The sequence below is a fragment of the Eremothecium gossypii genome, chromosome III (assembly GCF_000091025.4).
Source record: "Eremothecium gossypii ATCC 10895 chromosome III, complete sequence".
Classification (NCBI taxonomy): Eukaryota; Fungi; Ascomycota; class Saccharomycetes; order Saccharomycetales; family Saccharomycetaceae; genus Eremothecium; species Eremothecium gossypii.
In genome coordinates, this window is record NC_005784.3 from 124636 (window position 1) to 149059 (window position 24424).

The following is a 24424-nucleotide window of genomic DNA, read 5'->3' on the forward strand; positions in this document are numbered from 1 at the left end:
ACTCGAATGTTTATGAACGCGGGTCCACACGGGCGTGGAGAGCGGCGATCTCGCGGTCCGAGAAGCCGAGGATGTACAGCGCGTCGCGGAGCGACGGTGAGTTGAGGCGGCACGGCGCCTGCTGCTGAACGCGGGGCTTGGCGTGCCAGGCGATGCCGAGACCGGCCGCATGCATGGCGGGCAGGTCGTTGGCGCCGTCGCCGACCATGGCGGTGGCAGCGACGGGCAGGCCGGCGCCGGCCGCGAGCTCGCGCAGCGTGCGCGCCTTGCAGGCGCCGTCGACGACGTCGCCGAGGGTGCGGCCGCTGAGGATCTCGGCGCCGGCGGCGTCGACGGTGGTCTCCAGGTTGTTAGCCTTGGCGAAGTCGAGCTGCAGGGTGTCGCGGATGTGGTTCGCAAACGGCGCGAAGCCGCCGCTGAGCACGGCGGTGCGGCAGCCCGCGGCGTGCAGCGTGCTCGTGAGCTCGGCGACGCCCGGCGTGAGCTGCAGCTTAGCCTTGATTTCCTCGTACAGGCGCGCTACGGGGATGCCGCGCAGCAGCGACACACGCTCGCGCAGGGACTGCGTGAAGTCCAGCTCGTTGTTCATCGCGCGCTCCGTGATGGCCGCGACGCGGTCCTCGACGCCTGCGTAGCCCGCGATCAGGTCAATTACCTCCTGCTGGATCAGGGTCGAGTCCATGTCGAACACCACGAGGCCCTTGCGCCGGTGCGCCGTGGGCTGCACGGCAACATCGACGCCGGCCGCCGGCTGCGCCGCCACGTGCGTGCGCAGCTGCTCGAGGGTCAGCGTCGTGGGCACGTCCACGAACAGGTCCTGTGCCCGCGGCGCCAACTGCTCGGTCCCGCGCACCGCCACGCCCACCTGGCCCAGGTGCTCGTGCAGCGAGGCGAGGTAGCCTTCCGGGAACTGGGCGCCGTGTGCGATCGCGGTCACTACGTATGCGGCAGCAGAAGACATTTGGAGTGCTGTGTCCTGGCACGGGTGGGCGTGGTGAAGTGGAAGAGATCAAGTAATTTTCAGCTGCAGGTGCGCCGCTGGCGCTGCCCCGCCTCGCGCGACTACGGCAGCGCGGGCCACGGCAGTGTTCCTGGAGTCCTGCCCGCTGCGCCAGCCAGCAGCAGGTGCATGGTGGCACCCCGGTCGCACCGCTGGCGTGCACAGCGGCGCGCCAGCGGTGCCCGGCATCGCAGCGAGCGTGGGTGAGTCAACGGTGAAAAATTCAGCGAAAATTTGGCTCGCGCCCATCTCCATCGTGCTCGACCTGCGATCACCAAGATGTCGAAGCCGCTCAGGATCCTAGTCCCCATCAAGCGGGTGATCGACCCGCAGCTCAGACCCAGAATCAACGCCGCTGGGACGGCGGTGCAGAAGACAGGCGTGCAATTCAGTGTCAACCCGTTCGATGATATCGCCGTAGAGGAGGCTGTGCGCATCAGGGAGGCCAAGAAGGTGCCCGTAGAGAGCATCCACGCTGTCTCCATCGGGCCTGCGAAGGCGCAGGAGGCGCTGCTGACGGCCATGGCCAAGGGCGCGGACTCCTCGACGCTCGTGGACGCACAGGACTCGGAGCTGGAGCCGCTGGCCGTCGCGAAGATCCTGCGCGAGCTGGTCGTGCAGCAGAAGATCGACCTCGTCATCATGGGCAAGCAGGCCACCGACAGCGACAACAACAACACCGGGCAGATGCTGGCGGGCCTTCTCAACTGGCCGCAGGCCACCAACGCCGCGCGTGTTGAGCTGGACGCGACTGGCACGCGTGCGACCGTCACGCGCGAGGTCGAGGGCGGCGAGGAGGTCGTCAGTGCCGCGCTGCCACTCGTGGTCACCACGGACCTGCGGCTCAACACGCCGCGCTACGTCACGCTGCCCAACAAGATGAAGGCGAAGAAGAAGCCGATGGCGAAGCTCAACCTCGCCGCGTTCCCCGGCGTCGACTCCGCCGCCCGCCTCAATCTGCTGCGCTTCGAGGAGCCGCCCGCGCGCGCGCCGGGCACCGTCGTCGCGTCCGTGGACGAGCTGCTCGCCAAACTCAGGGAGGCCAAGGCCGTTTAACACCTATATAAACTAACAGCCCCTATTTCCTCCGCGGACGCAGCGTCCCGCTCTCCAGCAGCCCCGGCGGCTGCTTGCGCAGGTACGTCTGCTCGTACCACGCCTCCCACTCCCCGCCCTGCGCCCGCGCCTGCTGTACGCTCTCCAGCACGCGCCGGCACTCCTCGTCCCACGCCGCGAGGTGCTCGCCGGTCGCTGCCGCCGGCGCTATCTGCAACGCCGCCAGCTGCAGCTTCGCGCGCCGCCGCGGCATGTCGCCCTCGAACGCGTTATACAGCGGGATCTTACGCAGTTTGTTCTCCATGCTGTTCCCGCCCCGTGGAACTGCTTTTGCACATTGCGTGATGAATGCTAACACGACCTCACCAAAGTGGATAGGCGCACCCACGAAAAATAGACGCGTCCCAGCCTTGCCGGAGCAGCCACCGGCCACTGGTCACCTTTCGTTTACAGGTGCGCCGGCGTTACCACGTGACACCGCCGTCTTTATATACAGCTCTTCCCACCGCTCGCGCTCGACCGTGCCAAACCAATGCTCAACACTACGCCCATAAACATCGACGCGTGGCTGGCCGAGAACAGTCACCTGCTGCAGCCGCCGGTCAACAACTTCTGTCTGCACCGCGGCGGCTTCACGGTGATGCTTGTCGGCGGCCCCAACGAGCGCACGGACTACCACGTCAACCCGACGCCCGAATGGTTCTACCAGAAAACGGGCGCGATGACGCTGCGCATCGTCGACGAGCAGCTCTCGGGCGCGGCGCGCTTCCGCGACGTCACAATCCGCGAGGGTGACTCGTTCCTGCTGCCCGCGAACGTCCCGCACAACCCCGTCCGCTACGCGGACACCGTTGGCATCGTCGTGGAGCAGGACCGGCCCGCGGGCCACTTCGACCAGTTGCGCTGGTACTGCCGCGGCTGCCGCGAGCTGGTGTGCAAGTACGAGTTCTACATGTCGGACCTGAGCTCGCAGGTGCGCGAGGGCATCGAGCGCTTTGCCGCCAGCGCGGAAGACCGCGTCTGCAAGCACTGCGGCACGCTCAATTACCCGACGCCACAGGCGTCCGCTACATAGCCGCCCTAAGTATGTTTGTCTCAAGCCACAGTCCGCTACTGCGCACATAAAAAGCTGCCCTCGGCGCCGCGGGGCGCGGGCGGGCCACGGCCACCGCTCCCCGACTGGACCATGGACGCAGCTGCCCAGACCTCGCTGGTGGTGTCCGAGGACCGGCGCCACCCCGCCAACGTGATCTGCGCACTGTGCCGGCTATTCTACGCCAATAACTGGGTCACCGGCACCGGGGGCGGGATCTCCATCAAGCACCCCGCGACCGGGCACATCTACATCGCGCCGTCAGGCGTGCAGAAGGAGCAGATCGAGCCCGAGGACCTGTTCGTGCTGGACGGCGTCGACGGCGCGTACCTGCGTGCGCCGGCGGGCCACCGGCCGTCCGCGTGCACGCCGCTGTTCCTCGCGTGCTACCGCGCGCGCGGCGCGGGCGCGGTGATCCACACGCACTCGCAGCACGCGGTGCTGTGCACGCTGCTGTTCGACGACGTGTTCCGGATCGCCAACATCGAGCAGATCAAGGCGCTGCCCAGCGGGCGGCGTGACGCCGCGGGCAAGCCGCTGAGCCTGTCGTTCTTCGACACGCTGGAGATCCCGATCATCGACAACACCGCGCACGAGGAGGACCTGGCGCCGGGGCTGGAGGCCGCGCTCGCGCGCCACCCGGCGTGCACGGCCGTGCTCGTGCGGCGCCACGGCATCTACGTGTGGGGCCCGACCGCAGACCGGGCCAAGGTGTACAACGAGGCGATCGACTACCTGCTGGAGCTCGCCGTGCACATGCACCGGCTCGGCGTGCCGCCGGACTGCCCCATCGGCGAAGAGAAGCGCTTTCTGCGCCGCTAGCGCATCCTTAGATCCTATATGTCCGTATATACGTGCTCCTACTCGCGCGCCTGCCGCGCCTGCCACGCCCGCGCCCAGATGTCGTGTTCCCGCGCGACGACGTTGCGCGTGTCGCGCAGCGCCGCCGCCTGGGGCTCCTGCTCGGGCCCGCCGCCCTCCAGCGGGCCGCAGCACACGATCTGCGAGCCCTGTAGGAGGAACGCCGCCGCCAGGCCCTCGCCGGTGGCGCGCTGTCTGACGTCCGACAGCAGGAGGTTGGCGGTCTTGTCGAAGCCCTCCAGCGTGGCCACCAGACAGCCCCCGTCCGTGGTAACCACCACGACCCGGCGGCCTAGATACTCCTTCAACAACGGTGACATCCGCGCTCAGGTCTGTTCGTTCGTCAGGGCCCCTGTGTGGTGAGATAGCGAAATCGGCCGCGCACGCACTTTTAAAACGCGCCGGCACCACCAGTAACGGCGGCAAAGGCAGAGCACAGACCAATGGAGGCCAGCGAGAACGCGGGATCGTGCGAGCGGCCCACCAGCGCCACGGAGCCCGGCAGTTCGCCCGGGCGGCAGCTGGACGAGACGGACAGGCAGATCCTCGAGTGGGCGGGCAAGCTGGAGCTGGAGTCCGTGGACCTGCGCGAGAAGGCGGACGCGCTGCTGGGGCTGCTGCAGCAGCGCTGCAGCGAGGTCGCGGCGAGCCAGCAGGGTCTGGAGACGTGGAAGCAAACGGTGGGCGCGGAGCTGAGCGGTAAGTGGCGTGCATACCCCTGGGCGGCAGAAACATGTACTAACGAGTAAGACAGCGTTCAAGGCAGACGTGGTGCAGGCGCTCGAGGAGCAGCGCAAGGCCGTGGCCGGCGAGGTGCGGCGCGCGGCCGGCGCGCGCCGCACGCCCCCGCCCGACATGGAGCGCTTCGCGGGGCGCATCATCAAGAGCTTCGAGACGCGGCAGCAGCGCTGGTTCAAGGAGTTCCAGGCAACGCAGGACGTGCTGTACAACGTCACCGTGCAGCTGGACCGCGCGACCGACGTGCTGGGCAGCGTGTCGCGCGACCTGCAGGCGCTGAGCGCGCGCCAGGCGCAGACGGAGGCCTTCCTGGCGCGCCACGTGCACGAGCTCGGCGGCAGCGTGCTGCCGTCGACGCCGCCGCCCAGCATGGCGCCGCGCCAGCGCGCGTCGCCGCCGGGCCCCGCCGCGCGCACGCGCGACAAGGCGCACCAGACGCGCTATCTCATCCCCTGGGAGGACATCTCGGACCAGGAACTATAGACTCGGCATTACATATTCTTCTGGCTAACATACGTAACTTTTCGGTCTCCGTCCAGCCCCACAGTCAGCCGGTGCAGGTTCCCGAGCCCCTCGCGCACCAGACGCGCATAGTAGACGTCGTAGCACACCAGGTAGCGCTCCAGAAATGCGTGCACCTGCGCGTCGGTCATGCCGGCGCCGCAGCGCTCGCGCAGCTCGTGCTCCTGCTGGATGCGCCAGCGGGCCACGCACTCGCGAACCTGCGCGTCGAACACGATGCCGACCGAGGGCACGCCAGCCGCGCGCCACAGACACGCAGAGTAGTCCTCGAGCGCCGCGTTGACCTCGCGCAGCGCGGCCGCGCCGTAGGTCCCGGCCGCGCGCGCGAGCTCGGCCTCGGCCGCGGGCTCGAAGCCCAGGAACCAGCCCTCAAGGATCACCACGTCCACCGGCAGCTGGACGCGCACGCGCGCGGCGCACCGGTCGCCGCGCCCGCCGTGCGCCGCCTTGTCGTATTGCGGCAGCTCCACCTCGCCCTCGCCCTTGCGCAGCCGCGCCAGCGTGTCCCGCAGCAGAGGCACGTCGTGCGTACCCGGCAGCCCCCGCCCTGCCAGCAGCGGGTTGCCCCCCGCAGCCACCGCCGCCTGCGCGCCCGCGGGGAGGTAGAAGTCGTCGATCGAGAGCCCGACGGCACGGTGCTGCTGCGCCACGTGCGCCAGCAGCTGCGCTGCGTTGAACGTCTTGCCGGAGCCCTGCGGACCCGAGATTAGCACGAATGCCGGCTCGCGGCCCTGCCTACGGGCCAGCGCGTCGGGCAGCACGCTGTCGATGAATTCCGCCAGGAAATGGAAGGCCTCGCTCATCTTCGGGTCTTAAACTGTTCTGTCCGTGACCTTCTGCGCTCCGCTGGCCGCTGCGATTAGCCCTTGCTCTGTCCTGAGTGCTGCCACCTGCTCTGGGGAGTGCTGCTGGAAGGCTGCCTCGGGATTAATGCGCATGATTAACATTATATAATGGTTTACTTAACCTAGGCTGGCCCAAAGATCAAATAGATGTGCGCTGCCACATAGGACGGAGTCGCGGCTAAGCTGTGTGTTTTACCTGGAGGCAACTGTTGGACTCCTGTGTCAGCAATCGCGCCCCGACCTGCCGAACAAGCGACTATATAACAAGCGAGGAAACCACCTTGTGATACGCACGGGGACCAACGACACAGCAACGACACAGCAACGATGGCGGACCTCGGGGCTCTTATTGACTTGACGCGGATATCGGAGACGCGGTATGAATCGACGAACCATCATAGGATGATACACGGCGGCAAGGCGCTCTACGGGGGTCTGCTAGTGGCACAGGCGATACTGGCGTCGTTCTACTTTGTCCCCAGGGACTTTATTCCGCTCTCGGTGCACTGCCTGTTCATGGTCGGCGGAGACAATGCTATCAAGACGCAGTACGAGGTTGAACGGCTGCGGAAGGGGAGCAACTTCGCGCACCTGTTGGTGCGCGCGTACCAGAAGGACAAGGAGCTGTTCACAATGCAGATCATCTACCGGCGCGACCTCGGCAAGCAGCCGGACACGCTGCACCGCAAGGACAACCTGGGCCCTGTGGACCGGTCGCACCTGGAGGACGCTGGCACGCTATGCAGGCGGGATCTACTGTCCAACCGTGAGAACCTGCAGGCGGTGAGCGCGTTCTTCGAGACGGATAAGGGCCTTAATAACATTCTGGAGGGGTTCGACAACACGTCGTCCGAGTACAGGCTGCCTGGCGACTTCTTCCTCCGCGAGGGGCTGCGCGACGTGCTGCGCTACGCGGTGCGGTGCCAGGAGGAGGTGGTGACGGACCCGTCGCTGCGGTTCCCGGAGGGCGGGCGGATGACACCTCAGAACGACTCACGCTACAACTACGTTATGTTCGGATTTTTCTCGGATGCGTACCTGCTGGCGACAGTGCCCTATTTTGTGGGCCTGCCCGTCTTCTCGTGCAGGCTGAGTGTGTCGTTGGACCATGACATCCGGTTCCACGGCATGCCGAAGATGAACGAGTGGCTGGACGTGGTGGTCCGGAACATTTCGATTGTCAACCACTCCGAGTCGATGACCGGCGACTGGTACGACAGCACCAGCGGCGAAATCGTCTGCTCTGTCTCCCAGCAGGGACTGGCGATCTACCCTACGCCGGAACGCCTGTCCAAGCTGTAGGCGTGACATTTTGTAATAGTTATAAAGCTATGGATAACTGTTTTTAAGCCCTTAGAACATTCCGTCGATCTCGCCCTTGTCGTTAATTTCGATGTTCATGAACCCACAGTGGGTGGGGAGGCCAGGTATGGTCTGGATTTCCGCGGCTAGCGCGTACAAGTAGCCGGCGCCAATGGACGCGCGAATGTCGCGCACTGGGAACTTGAAGCCGGTGGGCACACCCTTGAGGTTAGCGTCGTGCGAGAGGGAGTACTGTGTCTTCGCGATGCAGATAGGCAGGTGGTTGAAGCCCTGCTTGGTGTACAGCTCGATTTTCTTGCGGGCCTCGGGCAGAAACTCGACCTCTGCAGCGCCATACATGGTCTTGGCAATGGTGGAGATCTTGTCTTCGATGGACGGCCCCTCGGTGTCGTACAGGTAGTGGAACTCGGGCCTGCATTCCTCCGTGGCTCTGATAACACCTTCCGCGAGCTTGACAGCCCCCTGGCCGCCCTCCTCCCAGTGGTTCGAGACGATTGCATCAAATGCACCAGCCTTGATGGCCTCTTCTCTGATCACCTCGTGCTCGCGCTCAGTGTCCGAAGACATGCGGTTGATCCCTACCACAACGGGGAGGTTGTATGTTCTTGCATTGGCAATATGCTTGGCGAGGTTTGCACAGCCCTTCCGTAGGAGGTCAACGTCTTCGTTCAGGTAGGCACTAGGCAATGGTGCGCCCGCCTTCACCTCGGGACCGCCACCGTGTACCTTTAAGGCCCTCACCGTCGCCACAATTACGACAACATCTGGCGAGATGCCGCTGGCCCTGCACTTGATATTCAAGAAGCGTTCGCCGCCCATGGTGAAATCAAAGCCAGCCTCCGTGACAACATAGCCTTGGCGCTTCTTCTTCTCCGCTTCGGACCAATTGGGGTCTACACCAGCAAGCTTCAACGCGATCTTGTCGGCAAGAACAGAGTTTGCGCCAATGGAGATGTTTGCGAACGGACCAGCATGCACAAAGACCGGTGTCCCCTCTAACGTCTGCATAATGTTTGGCTTGATGGCATCCTTCAGCAGGGCGGCCATAGCACCTGCACAACCAATATCCTCGCAGGTTATGGGCTCCCCGTTCCTGGACGCGGCTACGACGATCCTGCCCAACCGCTCCCTTAAATCGTGGAGGGAATCAGCTAGCGCCAGAATGGCCATACACTCCGACGCAACAGAAATGTCAAATCCGGTCTGGCGTTTGTATCCGCGCTCCGTTGGGGCTTCCCCAACAGTAATTCCCCGCAGGAAGCGATCATTACAATCCACCACACGTCTCCAAGTGATCGTATCTGCGTCAATGTCGAGGCGGGCAAAACGAGCAATTTCAGACTCCGTGAGGGAGTTTGGATCAGTCTTGTGAATCCCTAACTTCTGCAGGCGGCGGAGCATCGTTGACGTAAACTTCCGTGTCCCATTCTTCTCGGGAACTAGCCTCTTGTACAGCGCAGCATCCTTTTGTGTTGCCTCGTGAAACATACGGGTGTCAATCGCCGCTGCTAGCAAATTGTTCGCCATGGAAATAGCGTGGATATCCCCGGTCACATGCAAATTAAACTCATCCATCGGAATGACCTGGGAGTAACCGCCACCTGCAGCACCGCCCTTGATGCCGAAAGTAGGCCCCATCGATGGCTGCCGAACGGTTGCAAATGCGACCTTATCGAGATGTGCGGCCAGGGCCTGCACCAGGCCCACTGTGGTGGTCGACTTGCCTTCACCCAAAGGCGTAGGCGTTATACCCGTAACAAGTACATATTTGCCGTTCTCACGGTGTGCAAGTCTATCCAAGGTGTCTAGCTTGACCTTGGCCTTCACGGAGCCGTAGAGCTCCACCTCAGACGGAAGCAATCCGGCTTCCCTGGCAACGACAGCGATGTTCTTGGGCACCTGCGACCGCGAAATCTCGTAGTCAGAGGGAACCGGCTTCTGCAATTGCAGCGGCAAGGGCGACAGCTTGCGGGGGGCCGAGTGGCACTTCTTCGCGGCATCCAGCGTATTCTGCATCAGCATTGCCACCGTCATTGGCCCGACACCTCCGGGCACCGGCGTGATGAGCCGTACCTTTTCAGACGCCACACCGAACTCGACGTCGCCCACACACCGGTAGCCGGTCTTGCGCGTCGAATCCTCCACGAAGTTGGTCCCCACGTCGATCACCACGGCGTCCGGATTCGTAAACCAAGCGCCCTTGACAAACTCCGGCTGCCCAATCGCCACCACCACGATGTCCGCGCGCCCCACGTAGCCAGGGATGTCGCGCGAACGCGAGTGCAGCACCGTGACCGTCGCGTCGAGCGCCCGCAGGAGACACGCAACCGGGGCACCAACGATGTCAGACCGTCCCAGGACCACCACGTTTGCACCCGCTATCTGCACGTCCATGCGCCGCAGCAGCTCGATGATGCCCTTCGGCGTGCATGGGTGGAAGTGTGGCCGCCCGTGGCGCTTATTCAACTCCCCGATGTTGTAGGACCCAAACCCATCCACATCCTTCTCCGGCGCGACGCGCGACGTCACCCGGTCTTCGTCCATCCCCGGCGGCAGCGGCAGCTGCACCAGAATCCCGTGCACCGTCTCGTCCGCGTTGCGCGCGTCGATCGCCGCCAAAACCTCTTCCTCGTCCACATCCGCGCCCAGCTGCACGAACTCCACCTCGATCCCTGCCTCGGCCGCCGCTCGCCGCTTCATCCTCACGTACGTGCTCGAGTCGTGCCGCTCGCCCACCTGGAAAATCGTCAGCTTGGCCTGGAACAGCCCGTCTGCACAGAGCCGTGCTATCTCCTCTGCGATCTCTCCCCGGATCTCCGCCGCAATAGCCTTGCCGTCAATAAGTGTCATCGTAGTCCACGCTACTGCTCCGTGTTGCCTCGCACGTTCCAGTAAGCCCGTATATATACTCTGCAGTAGCCCCTGGCCTGCTGTGACATGCCACCGTCGGACTGCACGTACGGATCCACTGCTTGGGCAGGAACGCGTCAAGGAGTAAAGTGGTTTTGACTCTGATCCAGCAGAAACAAAAGGCAGTCACGCACCCGAATACACTGCGTCGCCATACAGCACAAGCCTGCGCACAGAGCCCAAGATAGGTAAACCAGCTGTGTCGCCACTGCCTCTTCCGGTGAACACTGGGCCTTGCAAACCGTGGTCACGTGACAGCATGCCGCCGCCGGAGCAGGGCGCTGGCATGGGCGGCATGGGCGGCACGGCTGGGTGCCCGAGCTGGGCAGTGTTCTGACGGTTTTCTGTGTGGCTAGTGATATGTGTTTGTATGCTACTTTAGGCTGACGGACACCGTTGCGAACAACACCAACGTACAGCCACCAGGAAGAATGACAGCGGAGAATGGATTGCCCGGGCCGTGGGCAGTGAAGTTCAGCAAATCGCGCAAGCGCGAGTACTACTACAACCCGGAGACCAAGGAGTCGCAGTGGGAAGTGCCGGCGGACACGGACAGCGAGCAGCTGGCGCGGCATCTGGCGGAGCACCCGGTGCAGGTGCGGTGTCTGCACCTGCTGATCAAGCACGCGGGGTCGCGGCGGCCGGCGTCACACCGCAACGAGCACATCACGCTGGACAAGGCGGCGGCGGTGGCGGAGCTGGAGCAGTACGCGGAGCGGTACCGTCAGGGGGAGCGGTTCGAGGAGCTGGCACGGGAGCGCAGCGACTGCTCGTCGTACAAGCGCGGGGGTGACCTAGGGACGTTCGGGCGCGGGGAGATGCAGCCAAGCTTCGAGAAGGTGGCGTTTGCGCTGCCCGTGGGCGGCGTGAGCGACGTGGTGGAGTCGGACAGCGGTGTGCATCTGATCAAACGGGTGGCGTGAGGGCGTCTATTGCCACTGCCAGATATCCGGTACGTAGTCTTCTGTAACTGAGCCATCGCGGCCGTACATACTTTGCCAGAGGTTGAAGCCGCCGCGCAGCACCCATACTTCGAACTGCGGCAGGTCGCCGTCGGATAACGCACGGAGAAAGCGCATGGCGCTGGCGGGCCCGCGCTGCTGCGATTGCGCACAGTGGAAGACGCAGTGGATGGGCCCCGTGCCGGCGGCGGCGGCGTGTGTCTCGAGCAGCTGCGCGCGGAGTTCGTCGAGCGCAGCGGACTCGTGCTTCAGGCGTTGGTAGGGGTAGTTCCAGGCACCGGCGATGTGGCCACCGATGTAGTCGGAGCCCCGCACGTCGAGAACCTGAAACGGCTGGCTGTCGGCGCCGCACGCCTGTTTGATCCAGCGGAAGAGCTCTGCTGGCTCGAGGTACCTTATCTGCGAAATGTTGCGGGAGTGCATCTGCTCGAGTCCTTAGCAAGAGGAGTGCTTGTGCTAAGAACAAAAAATTAGTTGAAATATATACATACATACATTGCGAAGACAGATGCATGCGTCTTTTTATGTCACATTTCGAGGCAGGCGTAGCATCCGTCTGCCGGAACCCGCTGGCGTGTCGTGTTATTCGCTCTCCTCTGTCGTATAGTGGGGTGTCTCCTGCGAGAGCCACCGGTTCAGGTGGGACAGCACCGAGCCCGCGCGGTTGATATTTTCATCGTCACTCTCGCTGGAGGGTAGCATCGCCTGGCCGGCAATCGCAGGGGCCTCGCCCGTGTATATGTGTGCGAATTGAGTTGCGGGAGAAGCCTCCTGCAGCTTGCCGCGCTTTTCGGGCGGGCCCGCGGGGCCAACAAGCTTGGAGTACAGGTTGCGCCCTAGCGTCTTCTTCAAAAGCATTTCGCGCACCTCGAAGTAAAGGTCCTTGGACGCGTCATTGAGCTTCTCCTGGTTTTTGCGGAAGTAAGAGCGGAAATCCTGTATGTGTTTCTTAAACTCCAACTCGTTCTTCTTGAGCCAGGAGACGTTTAACTCCTGGCGCGACGCACCGCGCGCGAAGTTGCGCATCAAGTACTTGTCATAGTCGCGGATGATCTTGGTTATGATGTCGCTCGTCGAAATGCCGTTGGTGCGCTGGGTGGCCAAGAACTTGCCCATCTGCTTGATGGGGCGGTAGATGTCATCGCTATCGCCGCTCGTGTAGGGGATGTCATCGTGTGCTACATAGTCGATTTTGTGCAGTTCGAGGAACTCGGGAGTCACACACCACGGGGCGTCCTCAACGACCTCGTCGACCCACCGGCAGTGGCGCAAGGACTCGCAGCGCTGCTTGTCCGTGAGCACGGTCAAGCCCTTGAGCTTGTGCGTGATGCGGTCGCTGGGCACGCCGCAGATGAGCGTTACGTTCTCAAAGGACTTCTTGCACTGCTCCAACTGCTTCATGTGCCCGAGGTGGAAAAGGTCAAACACCCCGTCTGCATACACCCGCACCGCGCGGTCCTGCGGCGGGAGGTTGAACGGAAACCCGCGCGGCCGGAACTTCCGGAATTCCTCCGGGATCGCCTCATCGTACCGCCGCTCCTGCTCCTCTCGCTCTGTGTGCCGCCGCTTACGGCTGTGCCGGCGCTCCTCGTCCGACTCCGACCCCTCCGCCAGCTCCCCGTTGCAGCTGCGCACGCTGGCCCGCCGCGACCGCCGCACCCCGACAACGCCGTCCTCCCCGTCTTCCAGCTCCCCATGCCGCCGCTTGCGGTTCAGGTTGAACAAATTTGTGAGCGACGAGTTGGCTAGCCGCTGTTTCAACGAGCCCTGGCGCGTCACAGGCCCCATTTCAGTTATCTTAATCCTGTAGAATCGCCCGTCCAGGCACTTTTAATTTGAATGCCGTTACAGTGGTGGCAATCAGATTCTAGCCTCAACACGATGCAGCCCCACGCCAATTGTAGTCCGGAACCTGCTGGATACTGCAATTCTTTTTGGTTTTTGCCCATGTGCGTCGCAACAAAACTTTCACATGACATCACGTGACAGTCGCGTCGCGTGTCAAAAAGATGTTTCAACCGAGGATCGAACTCGGGACCTTTGCCGTGTGAAGGCAACGTGATAGCCACTACACTATTGAAACCAGCTATGTCTTTGTGAGACGCTGTCCGCGGCTGTGTGGGGTGCTGCGGGATCTCAGCCAGCCAGTGGAAGCCGGCGAGTGGAAGCCAGTGAGGACAATCGCGGCGTCGAAGGGTCCACATACCTGGCCCACGTTACGTCACCCCGTTCGGGGTGCACGTGGAAGTATGCCAGCCGCCGAGAATCCCGCACCGGAAGGCAACCCGCGCATGCCGCAGGCGCGCCGGATACATTGCCTGGGCCGCCATTGGCATCAGCTGCAGAGATTGGCGGCATGGCGCGGCCTAGCTGCCAGTACGCAAAGGGCTGGCCGGGGCCGCTTCATGTTGCCAGGGTCCGCGCAGGCACGTGGCATTTAAAGCGCGCTCCCGTATTGCACCGCGTCCGCCGACCAGCCATCTGCGACGGGTGACGAAGAGCACGGTGCGCGCCGGCTGCGGCCCCGGTGGGCAGCTCTAGGCACGTGGTTTGTCACGTGTTATGTGTCACGTGCTATGGATATGGTGTATGGGTGTCATGGGTTAGTCACCGGCAGGACACTGGGACTTATAAGCTGCTCGAGGGCCAGGCGGTTCAATTGCACTTCATAGGCCGTGGAATGATGTCTCACAGGCGGTTCTCGACAGCGCAGCGGCTGCGCGAGGGGCTAAACAGGTACTCGAGGGTCATAACCGAGCCGCGGGCGCAGGGTGCCTCGCAGGCCATGCTGTACGCGACTGGTTTCGGTGATGGGGACTTTGCAAAGGCGCAGGTCGGAGTGGGGTCGTGCTGGTGGTCGGGCAACCCATGCAACATGCATCTGATGGACCTGAATAACCGGGTAGCGGCGTCTGTGGACCGGGCGGGCTTGAAGGCGATGCAGTTCAACACAATCGGTGTCTCGGACGGCATTTCTATGGGGACTACCGGCATGCGGTACTCGCTGCAGTCGCGCGAGATCATTGCAGACTCTTTTGAGACCATGATGATGGGTCAGCACTACGATGGCAACGTGGCAATTCCCTCCTGCGACAAGAACATGCCCGGCGTGATAATGGCCATGGCGCGGCACAACCGGCCCTCCATTATGGTCTACGGCGGCACCATCATGGCGGGGTCCCCTTGCAGCGGCTCTACGCGGCTGCCAAAGAAGATTGATGTTGTATCTGCGTTCCAGGCGTACGGGCAATATCTGTCGAAGCAGATTACGGAGGAGGAAAGCAGGGATGTCGTCCGTCACGCCTGTCCGGGTCCGGGCTCTTGCGGTGGCATGTACACAGCCAACACAATGGCCTCAGCCGCCGAGGTTCTGGGACTGACTCTGCCCAACTCGTCTGCGTTCCCGGCGATCTCCGAACAGAAGCTGGCCGAATGTGACGCCGTTGGGGATGCCATGCGCAAAGCGCTCGAGCTCAACATCAGGCCACGCGACCTGCTCACAAGGGAAGCCTTCGAAAACGCGATCACGTACGTGATTGCGACTGGTGGCTCGACCAACGCAGTGCTCCACCTGGTTGCTATTGCCCACTCTGCGGGCGTGAAACTGACGCCGGATGACTTCCAGCGCATTTCCAACAAAACTCCGTTGCTGGGCGACTTCAAGCCATCCGGAAAGTACGTCATGGCTGACCTCATTGAGGTTGGGGGTACACAGGCCGTCATCAAGTTTTTGTATGAAAATGGCTTCATGCACGGAGATGCCCTAACGGTGACAGGAGACACGCTCAAGGAGCGGGCTGCGAAGACTGCTCCCTTGCCCGAAGGCCAGGACATCATTCGTCCCGTGTCGCAGCCATTGAATCCTAGGGGACATCTCCAGATTCTCTATGGCTCTCTTGCGCCAGGCGGCGCTGTCGGCAAGATCACCGGGAAGGAGGGGACCTTCTTCCAGGGCCGCGCACGCGTTTTCGATGAAGAAAACGCATTCATCCGCGCCCTGGAGGAGGGCCAGATCAAGAAGGGTGAGAAAACCGTTGTGGTCATCAGGTATGAAGGCCCCAAGGGTGGGCCCGGCATGCCAGAAATGCTCAAACCGTCTTCCGCGCTGATGGGCTACGGTCTGGGCAACGATGTTGCCTTGCTGACCGACGGCCGCTTCTCCGGCGGCTCCCACGGGTTTTTGATCGGCCACATTGTCCCTGAGGCCTATGAAGGCGGCCCAATTGCGCTCGTGCAAGACGGTGACGACATTGTCATCGACGCCGAGAACAATGCCATCAACCTCCTTGTGCCAAAAGAAGAAATTGAGTCGCGCCGCGCTCGCTGGACCCAGCCGGCTCCACGCTACAAGAGGGGCACGCTCGCCACCTATTCTAAGTTAGTCTCCAACGCCTCCAAGGGTTGTGTCTTGGACAGCGACGACTAGCACCTCGACGCAAGTCACTATTTATTAACAAGATTATGTATATAAGCACCCCGCCATGTCCATTGAATGGACCGCATATGTAACAAAAATCGAGGATGCTTCCCTATCGTCTACAAATCTCAGGATGTTGAGTACCTTTCAGGTGTCTGACTGAAATAAATGTTGAACTTTGATAGTACTTTTATGTTTGAAAAATTTTAAAATTTTATTGTATGGCTGTCACCACGAGTACTCATCTTCACCGACATTACGGGTACCTGAAGAGCTTATCTATCGATAACATGGCGACTCAGGAGGCGGTATTTATCGGCGCAAATAGGCAGACGAAGGTTGCGGACTTCTATTTGCCGACCAAGACTGTCGCATTCGGAGCTGGAAAGTGCATCGCTCTATGGAATCCGTTGGACGAACACAATGCTGGCGTATACTGCACATTGAAGGCACACAACGCTGAGGTTACGTCGGTGAAGTTTATTGGGGCCGAGAAACTTTTGGTCAGCGCCTCAGCGGACGCAACGATCAACGTCTGGCGAGGAGATGAGAGATGGGAGTTGGCGCAGACGTTGGAGGGCCCAAAGAGCTCTGTGACCAGTCTGGCAGTGGCTGCAGGGTTAATCGTAGCCGGGTTTGCAGATGGTACGCTATCAGTATGGTCTGAGCATGACGACGCATTTGTGTTGTCCAGCCAGTTTCTGATACGGAAGGGTTTTCTACCACTGGCGCTAGCGCTGCAGAAGCTCTCTGACGGTTGCTACATGCTGGCGGTTAGTGGTACATCCACGGACTTGATGGTGTATTCTGTTTGTGTAGCTGCGACCGTGGATGTAGAGCTCTCAGCAACAGTGGAGGGCCATGAGGATTGGATAAAGGACCTCGCTTTCCGGAGCAATGGACCAGGCGACTGGATGCTAGCCTCCGGAGCACAAGACCGGTATATCAGACTGTGGCGCATAAAGGCGAATAACAATATAGAGGAGGAGGATCCCACGAAGCTTAAGCTACTAAGCAACAAAATCTACAAATTCCAAGTAACAGCTGATTTGCACCTGTCGATAAATTTTGAGGCGCTTATCATGGGCCATGATGACTGGATATCCTCGCTTCAGTGGCACGAATCGAAATGCCAGCTGCTCGCTGCCACCGCGGATACGTCTGTTATGCTATGGGAGCCGGACGAGATTTCTGGTATCTGGGTGTGTGCTTCCCGATTGGGGGAATTCAGCTCTAAAGGTGCTTCAACCGCTACAGGCTCTGCAGGTGGGTTCTGGTCATGCTTGTGGTTTGCGACTGGTGATGCGGAATATATCTTGGCGAACGGCAAGACTGGCTCATGGAGGATGTGGGAAAATAGAGGGGATGGCGGTTCTTGGGAGCAACTACCGGCAATTACAGGGCCCACCAGATCTGTGACAGATGTGGCCTGGTCTCCAAGTGGCTCTTATCTCTTGGCATCTTCTTTGGACCAAACTACGCGACTATATACGCGTTGGATGTACGAGGGAGATGGTAGCCGGAGGAAACATACATGGCACGAATTTGCAAGACCTCAGATCCATGGCTACGATATGATCTGCCTGGAACCAATTTCCGACACACAGTTCATTTCTGCAGGCGATGAGAAGGTGCTGCGTTCTTTTAACGAACCCCGTGCCATTGCCAAGCTACTGGAAAGGTTATCTGGAATTTCTGCTGATACTTCGTCCACTGTCGCAGATGCGGCTGCGCTTCCGGCTTTGGGACTGTCAAACAAGGCGTCAGTTCCGGAAGGTAACGGTGGGACCGTCGAGGATAACGACGCCCGAGAGACGAACGAAACCACAAACATAACCGCGGCAATGCTTTCGCAGCTCCAAACGCCGCCGCTGGAGGATCATCTGCAGCGACACACTCTGTGGCCTGAGATTGAGAAACTCTATGGGCATGGATATGAGATTTCGTGCGTAGACGTGTCTCCAGATGGCAAGCTTCTTGCTAGTGCATGCAAGTCCAATAACACTTCACATGCAGTTGTGAGAATATTTAGTACACACACGTGGCTGCAGCTGCCCCCCTGCCCCGAGTTCCACAACCTGACTATTACCAGGTTGCGCTTCTCCAAGGACAACCGGCACCTACTAAGTGTGAGCAGAGACAGAATGTGGGCAGTGTGGTACAGGAATGACGACGATACTTTCACCCTGAAATACTCTGACCAGAAGCCGCACAGCCGTATCATTTGGGATGGCGATTGGCTACCTGCATCTTGTGGAACTGCTTTCGTCACCGCATCCAGAGACAAGACAGTGAAGATATGGCGCCTCGATGGACAAGAAGGCCGTTTTGAGGTCGAGAGTAATCTGAAACTAAAAGAAGCTATTACCGCCGTTGCAGTCACACCCCGCTTAATTGAGGGTAGGCTACTTCTCGCCTTCGGTTTAGAAAGTGGAGCAGTACACATCTACACCTACAGCGAGCGTGCATTTCTTCAGGTACTCCAACTAGATAGCGCAATAGCGCCGGCAGACAGGATAAACAGGATTCGCTGGAACCCTGCACATCACAAAGAGAATATTATGCTTTCTGTAGCGAGTGCCGATTCGTCAGTTCGCATTTATTCGGTTAAGGTTCCGGCTGTACTAGGCAATTGAAAAAAAAACTATGATGAAAGCGGGAATTTCACCCGGAGCAGAAGAGGTGAAAGTTGGTCGAAGTCGTGCGCACTGCGTTATTGCATTATTATGGATTTTCAGTTGTACTGCGAAATTACTCCATCATTATATACAGTGCAATCGTGATGTCACCACGTTTGCAGCGCACCTAAATATGAAACGGCTGAACCGAATAGATAATCGTCGACACACGAATACCAGCATGACAAATTATTGGCCAGTCACCATCTTAGCTGTGACACCGTGGAAAGGGCTTGGACCTGGCAGTAGGTCCGTCGGATTGTTTCCGAGTTCCGTTTGCACGCTTCCCCGCACTGGACACTGCGCTGATTTCTGAACACCGTCGCCGACTCCTTCTCGTACTGTATGCGAGAGGTACGAGATCTGACACCCTGCCTTCGTGTACTTTCACTCAATTCCCCCACCACCTTCTCGATAGCTTCGATCTGCCACGCATCCGTTCTTTGTAGCACCGTTCGAGATTCCAGACTGCGCTTGGGATCGCGACGCGGCCGTTGAACTGTAGATACCTGTGATGGCGGCCCGCGGTCGGCCACACGGCGGGACTATGACGCTACCGGTCGACCGGGCACAGAAAATGAAGCGGAGTACCGCTAACAAGCTTAACTTCAATGTGGGGAAGGGGCTGAGAGCACACCCGGTTACCTGGGGGAGAAGTCACCAATGCCACGTCCCCGCCAGGGCTGCTGGGGTACCAGAGATCTGGATATGTGTAAGAAACGGGCCTATCTCGCGGAGCACGGTTAGGCGCCCCCCACAAGTGGGGTATTACCTGACGGCCGCCCGCACACATCTTCCACGGACAGCGCTGAATACACAATGGCTGCCTCCAATCAGCCCAATGCACCTCAAGCGCCTCCATTATGGGACTTCCCTGGTCCTCGACCACAACTGTGGTTGCCGATCCTGGAAAAAAGTATCACATCCGTACACCACAAACCCTCGAGCGCCAGTGCATCTGTCCAGACGGCCGCGACGTTACGCGGCCGCAGGCCTAGCACATCGTGGCCCACTTTATTCGCGCACCTAGTGTACGTATTGTCCCTGTGCATTGATCCTGCCCCACATACTTCATCCGCAAGCGGCGGCCTCAGCTCGAACCGCGCCTGCAGCGGACTATTTTTTCCGCTGACCCGACGCCTGGTGCTTTGTTACGTGCTAGCCTTGAATCAGCGTTTCTCCACTTTGCTGCCAAGCTCCTACTAGGGTCGGTGTGGCTCCGACTTTCTTTAAAATGTCCCCAAATCGGGTATTCCATAGCTTGCGCGCATTCCCCGCTTGCTTCATGGTGGTGAAATCAAGAAAACAATGTACCCCGTTGAAAACCGTTGAACAGGCACAGACCTTTTTTATTTTTTGGTTCCTGGGTAGGATACGCAGTTTTCTATGGCGATCTGGGGCATTCATTTGCCTATACAACGGCCGTATCACCAGGACACCTGGGTTAGGTGACAGGTCCCCCCAACAAGCGATGGCCATGACCCCAACAAATGTGTCAACGTCCTCCACTCAGACGCAGGTATACCTGACAATATACGAGCATGTATGACGATAGGAAGCCTGCGGACGCTGGATCATTGCGTACAGAAGTTGCATGTACGCATAGGACGCTGGGTTATCTTTAGGCCGAGCGGGCGGTGGATGCGCGCAGGTAATATTTGAATATCGCAGAGGAAAAGATATAAAAGGCAGAACTGCGGGCTGGGATGTAGAGCTCATGTTCCAGAGACCAAGCTCCATCGCCTCTCAGTCCAATGAAGCTCTCGCCTTTCTGTCTGATCTTTTCTTTGCTTGCGTCCGTCAACGGGTATTCCGTCGAGGTGTACAACGAGCTGAAGCACTACGCGTATATATCCAATGCTGCGTACTGCGTATCCGCGCCTCTGCTTCCAAGCATGCTACAGAAAGGCAGTGTTTTTATGGAGAAGGACGGCTTGCGTGTGCTCAACGTCTTCCAGCCCAAGATTCTAGACGAGCGTGTTTCTTGCAGTGGCTACATTGGGCTCAATGATACCGCTAAGAAGATCGTGATTGCATTCAGAGGCTCCGTGACTGTTCCTGACTGGCTTGTGGACTTCTCTTTCCTTCCTACCAACTACGTGCCAGTGAAGAGTGACAAGCGCTGCGAGGGCACCTGCCTGGTCCACCATGGTGTTTACGATCAATTCAAGGTTGCTTTCCCAGACATCTACGCTGTTTTCCAAAAGATCGCTCAGCAGCACCCCGACTACGAAGTGACTGTCACGGGTCACTCACTGGGTGGCGGTTATGCCTACTTGATGGGCTTGGAGCTCCAGCTACTTGGCCACAAGCCACATGTGATCACCTACGCCGGCCTGCGTATGGGTAACGCTGACCTCAACAAATGGTACGACAAGGTGTTCGACAACGTCAAGAAGGTCGAGGACTTGAAAAACGGCGGAAACCCAAGAAACGCCTACATCCGTGTGGTTCAGAGCCGTGACATTGTTCCTATGGTTCCAACTGGCCCTATCTACACGCACGCGGGTATCCTATTTACCATCACTGACGTGGACAGCGAAGTACCTCTACAATCGGGCGTCAGACTTGATGGCTGTAACACCAAGCTAAAGGAGTTGGTCGGCGACATCCTCTTCAGCGGGAAGTTGCTAAGCTTGGTGCGTCTCCTAGACCACAACAAATTTTTCAGAAGAATGGCTTTGCCATGCACTGATAATTCCTTGAAGCTATAATTCCGAGGAAGTAATGAATTTTAAGTACCGGAACGTGCAGTCGCTGCAGTCTTCTGCCTCTTCCTTATGCCCTATATAGTTAATTTGATGTTCTGTTCTATTTTTTTACATTTTCCAAACACTGGGAATGCCACCTTGTAGATGTTGTTCCCAAGATGGATATTTAGCACCACGCTTGTAATTTTAGATGCGCCCTCAACGCTGCACCAGGCGTCTAGCCAGACCTTATATAGCAAAACAATGCCTGGAGAATAAATACAAGCGCGCCAGCTAAACCAATGGCTGCCCATAGGGCACATTAAAAATTGAAGTGACATTCTTTCGCCTTAAAACATGCAGTATTTAAAGTCGCGAATTGGTTCGAGCTCGTGGAACTTGATACACTGCCATAAGGCGGATTCAAGGCGCTCATTATCGTGGAATTCGTCGTAGATCCGAGAAAGATACCACCATACCTCAGGAGTGTGGTAGCCATCGATCGATTTTTCAATGCAGTTCTCTAGAAGCATTTTCAGCTGCGCGACTGCCGCCGACCTGTCCTTGCTGTTTGCGAATGGGTCACTCTCCGGTTTTGGGGTTGCAGTGCCGATGATAGGCCTGTGACGGGCGATACGTTCAAGAGAGCCTTGGTCCTCCGGGTAAAGTAGTTTCGCAAGACCCACCACGGCATCTACATTGGTTGGGTCGAAACTCAGAGCATTTTGAAATTCCGACATTGCACCTTTGGGGTCACAATGCAATTTCAGGTAGCCGTGTGTTATGTTCACGTTGAGATTGGTGAATGTGTCAGTCACTCGCTTGGCCTCATCAATTGCCTCCCGGGCATTTTGTGCATCTCCATCCTGCAGAAAGAGCCGCGCTGAGAAAAACCAGATCGCTTGGAACAGATATTCTTTTGTTTGGTTGTGTGCAGGACCAAGCCGCGACTCGTCCTTGGTTTTATTAACCTTCGATGCAGGAAAGAGTGACGCATATAGCTGGTAAACTTCAGACAGCATTTCGAGTGCATCCTTAACTCCAAACATTTCCTTGACGAGGACCAGTTGGGTGAGCTTAATATGTATGAACTGCCACTTGTCCGCCTTGAGCAGATTGCTTTCTTCATGTGCCTCCGCCATCGCCTTCAAAACAGAACAAACGATCTTGAATGAAACGTCCTTGTCCTCCTGAATAGACTCACACAAAGCAAGAAGATGCCACGAGCGGTAGTCTGCTGGTTTTATGTTCAGGATATTAGTCTTCAGAAAGCGGATGCACATGTCAATGCGCCTTATAGATGCAAGAACATATGCATAGTGGAACTTCACGTCTATATTCAACGGGTTGATGCACATAGCATTGGCCAGGTAGTAGGTGAGCGAGAAGTCCAACGTGGGCTTCAGCGAATTTCGCTCTATGCGATATAGCAAAAACCACGAGTCTGAAAGTAGACGGGCCAGCTTAGGCGGGACAACTACCTTTGCAGAGTTCGACAGCCAATCCGCACTGTGCTCCTTCGGTATCTGCTGCAGACGATAGTCACGATAAAACTCCTGTAGAATATTGCGCAATTGCTCAAAGGCCTTCGCCTTGTTGAAAATGTCGCCGATGGCCTCGGGCAGCGAGGTCAGCTGCAGCACAAACGTATAAGCATCCAGGAGCGAAACAATGTCGTCATAGAAGCCATTGTTCATGCGGCGGAAGCGCTCACTGTAGTTGAAGAAATTTAAGAGGTTGAGTAGCGCCAGCTTCGTGTCGCCAAACCGGCGGTAGTAGGTCAGCGCTGCCTTCGAGACGTTCACGCTCTGGAAAGTAACGCCCAGCGAATCCGTGATGAACCCTTCCCATTCTGTAGAACGCGGCTTGTTATTCTTGCGCAGATAGTAGTTCAGCACCGCATGAAACTCCTCCAGCATTGTGCTGTTCTTCTCGCTGGCAGCGGGGAAGCGGGTGCGCGACAGGATCGCCCGCCCCTGCTCCAGCAGCCATTGGTCTACGCCCTCCTCCTCCCGCACAGCCTCCAGCAGGTATGCTAGCGGGACGCCTCCAAACTCCTTTACCGCCTGCCAGCGCTCGCACTGCACCCGCGCCAAGAACCGCTCGAGATAGAACCATGTCAGCGTGTGCGTTTCCTTCGGCAACCGCGCCACGTCCCGGAACACCTGCTGCTGGTCCTCCACGCCGATAGCCTCCCGGTAACACACGTTTTCCAGCAGCAGCAGCGCCCAGAACTCCGGGTATTCGCCTCGCAGCGCCCGCAGCGCGCCCAGTTTCGCCAGCCACCGCGCACACTCCGTCTCATCGCCCAGCTGCCGGTACAAGATTCCAAACACGTTCCCCATCACCGCCTGCTCCAGCTCCATGCCCTTGCTGCTGTCGATCTTCTCGGCCTCCGCCAGCAGCACTTCCCACACCGACCGCTTGGTGCCCCGGTCAAACGCATGGTATGTCACTCGGTAGTGCAGTTTTAGCACTCTGTCCAATTCCTCGCTGCCACTGCCAAATACCCCGCCTCCCGCAGCACGCAGGTTAAGCGCCCATTCAATTAGATCCATCTCCAGGCTCATGGTCCCCACGCAGACGCCAGCAATGTGCAAGCATGCCAGACACCTGTCCTCTTGGACTGGTAAGACACTGGAAATCGCGGCAATCATTAATCACTACATACGAATCTGATACACATGTCCGGACCCGCTCTTCACGACGGCGGCGGCGTCGTCGTCGTCGGCGTCTTCTTCTTCTTCTTGGCAGCGTCTATCTGCTCGACCTTGACACCCTTCATCCCCTTCTCCTCTAGCAGCGCGTGGATGTAGGCCTCGACCTCGTCCGCGATGTCGCCTTGAACCACGACCTCCTCTTTCTTCTCGACGTTCTTGGACACAGAGCAACCCGTCGCGAACTTGGACGCGAAGGTCTTCGCCAGCTTCTTCATGTCAATCTCGAAGACCTCCAGGCCGGCCACAACCACCATGCACTTGCGCTTGGTGCGCGCCTCGCGACGGATCACGACTCTGGACGACAGCTTGCGCGCCAGCTCGCGCTGCTCCTTGGACTCCTCGCGGGCCTGCAGCTTCTGCAGCTTCTTCTCCAGCTGCTCCTCGCGCTCCTCGCCGATGGACGATTGACCGAGACGCGCGGCGACGCCGTCGACGTCTTCTTTGTCATCGCCGTAGAGCTGCGCGAACAATTCCTGGTCGTGCTCGTGCAGCCAGACCTTACAGCGCCGGATCTTGCCGGTGAACTCGCAGTACTCGGGCGGCAGCGAGCACACGCCACAGTACACCACTTTCTTCAGCATCTTTGTTGCGCACCGTCGCGGGAGGAGC

At 59.2% G+C, this 24424-nt stretch overlaps 19 protein-coding genes and 1 non-coding gene across 20 annotated transcripts; 10 read left to right on the forward strand and 10 right to left on the reverse strand.

Annotated features, from left to right (window-relative positions):
• Positions 1 to 10: 10 nt before the first annotated feature.
• Positions 11 to 961, reverse strand: SER2 (phosphoserine phosphatase; the record flags this gene model as incomplete). The annotated part of the gene is made up of 1 exon (NM_208627.1): positions 11 to 961. The coding sequence occupies one exon, from the start codon at positions 959 to 961 to the stop codon at positions 11 to 13; it is 951 nt and encodes a 316-aa protein (NP_983274.1).
• Positions 962 to 1279: 318 nt separating this feature from the next.
• Positions 1280 to 2056, forward strand: CIR1 (Cir1p; the record flags this gene model as incomplete). The annotated part of the gene is made up of 1 exon (NM_208628.1): positions 1280 to 2056. The coding sequence occupies one exon, from the start codon at positions 1280 to 1282 to the stop codon at positions 2054 to 2056; it is 777 nt and encodes a 258-aa protein (NP_983275.1).
• Positions 2057 to 2078: 22 nt separating this feature from the next.
• Positions 2079 to 2360, reverse strand: MVB12 (ubiquitin-binding ESCRT-I subunit protein MVB12; the record flags this gene model as incomplete). The annotated part of the gene is made up of 1 exon (NM_208629.1): positions 2079 to 2360. One exon carries the CDS (start codon positions 2358 to 2360, stop codon positions 2079 to 2081), a length of 282 nt encoding a protein of 93 aa, NP_983276.1.
• A 228-nt stretch (positions 2361 to 2588) lies between these two features.
• Positions 2589 to 3131, forward strand: BNA1 (3-hydroxyanthranilate 3,4-dioxygenase; the record flags this gene model as incomplete). Its single annotated transcript, NM_208630.1, has 1 exon — positions 2589 to 3131. One exon carries the CDS (start codon positions 2589 to 2591, stop codon positions 3129 to 3131), a length of 543 nt encoding a protein of 180 aa, NP_983277.1.
• A 111-nt stretch (positions 3132 to 3242) lies between these two features.
• Positions 3243 to 3971, forward strand: MDE1 (methylthioribulose 1-phosphate dehydratase MDE1; the record flags this gene model as incomplete). Its single annotated transcript, NM_208631.1, has 1 exon — positions 3243 to 3971. The coding sequence occupies one exon, from the start codon at positions 3243 to 3245 to the stop codon at positions 3969 to 3971; it is 729 nt and encodes a 242-aa protein (NP_983278.1).
• Positions 3972 to 4009: 38 nt separating this feature from the next.
• On the reverse strand, positions 4010 to 4330 carry LSM8 (U4/U6-U5 snRNP complex subunit LSM8; the record flags this gene model as incomplete). The annotated part of the gene is made up of 1 exon (NM_208632.1): positions 4010 to 4330. The coding sequence occupies one exon, from the start codon at positions 4328 to 4330 to the stop codon at positions 4010 to 4012; it is 321 nt and encodes a 106-aa protein (NP_983279.1).
• Positions 4331 to 4453: 123 nt separating this feature from the next.
• Positions 4454 to 5231, forward strand: REC107 (Rec107p; the record flags this gene model as incomplete). Its single annotated transcript, NM_208633.2, has 2 exons — positions 4454 to 4709; positions 4765 to 5231. 2 exons carry the CDS (start codon positions 4454 to 4456, stop codon positions 5229 to 5231), a joined length of 723 nt encoding a protein of 240 aa, NP_983280.2.
• An 8-nt stretch (positions 5232 to 5239) lies between these two features.
• Positions 5240 to 6073, reverse strand: TDA10 (putative ATP-dependent kinase; the record flags this gene model as incomplete). The annotated part of the gene is made up of 1 exon (NM_208634.1): positions 5240 to 6073. One exon carries the CDS (start codon positions 6071 to 6073, stop codon positions 5240 to 5242), a length of 834 nt encoding a protein of 277 aa, NP_983281.1.
• A 369-nt stretch (positions 6074 to 6442) lies between these two features.
• Positions 6443 to 7417, forward strand: TES1 (palmitoyl-CoA hydrolase; the record flags this gene model as incomplete). The annotated part of the gene is made up of 1 exon (NM_208635.1): positions 6443 to 7417. The coding sequence occupies one exon, from the start codon at positions 6443 to 6445 to the stop codon at positions 7415 to 7417; it is 975 nt and encodes a 324-aa protein (NP_983282.1).
• Positions 7418 to 7468: 51 nt separating this feature from the next.
• Positions 7469 to 10288, reverse strand: ADE3 (trifunctional formate-tetrahydrofolate ligase/methenyltetrahydrofolate cyclohydrolase/methylenetetrahydrofolate dehydrogenase ADE3; the record flags this gene model as incomplete). The annotated part of the gene is made up of 1 exon (NM_208636.2): positions 7469 to 10288. The coding sequence occupies one exon, from the start codon at positions 10286 to 10288 to the stop codon at positions 7469 to 7471; it is 2820 nt and encodes a 939-aa protein (NP_983283.2).
• A 491-nt stretch (positions 10289 to 10779) lies between these two features.
• Positions 10780 to 11271, forward strand: ESS1 (peptidylprolyl isomerase ESS1; the record flags this gene model as incomplete). Its single annotated transcript, NM_208637.1, has 1 exon — positions 10780 to 11271. One exon carries the CDS (start codon positions 10780 to 10782, stop codon positions 11269 to 11271), a length of 492 nt encoding a protein of 163 aa, NP_983284.1.
• Positions 11272 to 11277: 6 nt separating this feature from the next.
• On the reverse strand, positions 11278 to 11733 carry YCH1 (phosphatase YCH1; the record flags this gene model as incomplete). The annotated part of the gene is made up of 1 exon (NM_208638.1): positions 11278 to 11733. One exon carries the CDS (start codon positions 11731 to 11733, stop codon positions 11278 to 11280), a length of 456 nt encoding a protein of 151 aa, NP_983285.1.
• Positions 11734 to 11892: 159 nt separating this feature from the next.
• PCT1 (choline-phosphate cytidylyltransferase) lies at positions 11893 to 13098 on the reverse strand (the record flags this gene model as incomplete). Its single annotated transcript, NM_208639.1, has 1 exon — positions 11893 to 13098. One exon carries the CDS (start codon positions 13096 to 13098, stop codon positions 11893 to 11895), a length of 1206 nt encoding a protein of 401 aa, NP_983286.1.
• Positions 13099 to 13320: 222 nt separating this feature from the next.
• On the reverse strand, positions 13321 to 13393 carry AGOS_t0047. The gene has a single exon. It is a non-coding gene; the product is annotated as a tRNA-Val (tRNA).
• A 597-nt stretch (positions 13394 to 13990) lies between these two features.
• On the forward strand, positions 13991 to 15736 carry ILV3 (dihydroxy-acid dehydratase ILV3; the record flags this gene model as incomplete). The annotated part of the gene is made up of 1 exon (NM_208640.1): positions 13991 to 15736. One exon carries the CDS (start codon positions 13991 to 13993, stop codon positions 15734 to 15736), a length of 1746 nt encoding a protein of 581 aa, NP_983287.1.
• A 212-nt stretch (positions 15737 to 15948) lies between these two features.
• On the forward strand, positions 15949 to 18363 carry ELP2 (Elongator subunit ELP2; the record flags this gene model as incomplete). The annotated part of the gene is made up of 1 exon (NM_208641.1): positions 15949 to 18363. One exon carries the CDS (start codon positions 15949 to 15951, stop codon positions 18361 to 18363), a length of 2415 nt encoding a protein of 804 aa, NP_983288.1.
• A 556-nt stretch (positions 18364 to 18919) lies between these two features.
• On the forward strand, positions 18920 to 19435 carry AGOS_ACL115W (ACL115Wp; the record flags this gene model as incomplete). The annotated part of the gene is made up of 1 exon (NM_208642.1): positions 18920 to 19435. One exon carries the CDS (start codon positions 18920 to 18922, stop codon positions 19433 to 19435), a length of 516 nt encoding a protein of 171 aa, NP_983289.1.
• A 724-nt stretch (positions 19436 to 20159) lies between these two features.
• Positions 20160 to 21119, forward strand: AGOS_ACL114W (lipase family protein; the record flags this gene model as incomplete). The annotated part of the gene is made up of 1 exon (NM_208643.1): positions 20160 to 21119. One exon carries the CDS (start codon positions 20160 to 20162, stop codon positions 21117 to 21119), a length of 960 nt encoding a protein of 319 aa, NP_983290.1.
• Positions 21120 to 21445: 326 nt separating this feature from the next.
• Positions 21446 to 23752, reverse strand: YPP1 (Ypp1p; the record flags this gene model as incomplete). Its single annotated transcript, NM_208644.1, has 1 exon — positions 21446 to 23752. One exon carries the CDS (start codon positions 23750 to 23752, stop codon positions 21446 to 21448), a length of 2307 nt encoding a protein of 768 aa, NP_983291.1.
• Positions 23753 to 23796: 44 nt separating this feature from the next.
• Positions 23797 to 24396, reverse strand: TMA22 (Tma22p; the record flags this gene model as incomplete). Its single annotated transcript, NM_208645.1, has 1 exon — positions 23797 to 24396. The coding sequence occupies one exon, from the start codon at positions 24394 to 24396 to the stop codon at positions 23797 to 23799; it is 600 nt and encodes a 199-aa protein (NP_983292.1).
• Between the last annotated feature and the right edge of the window lie 28 nt (positions 24397 to 24424).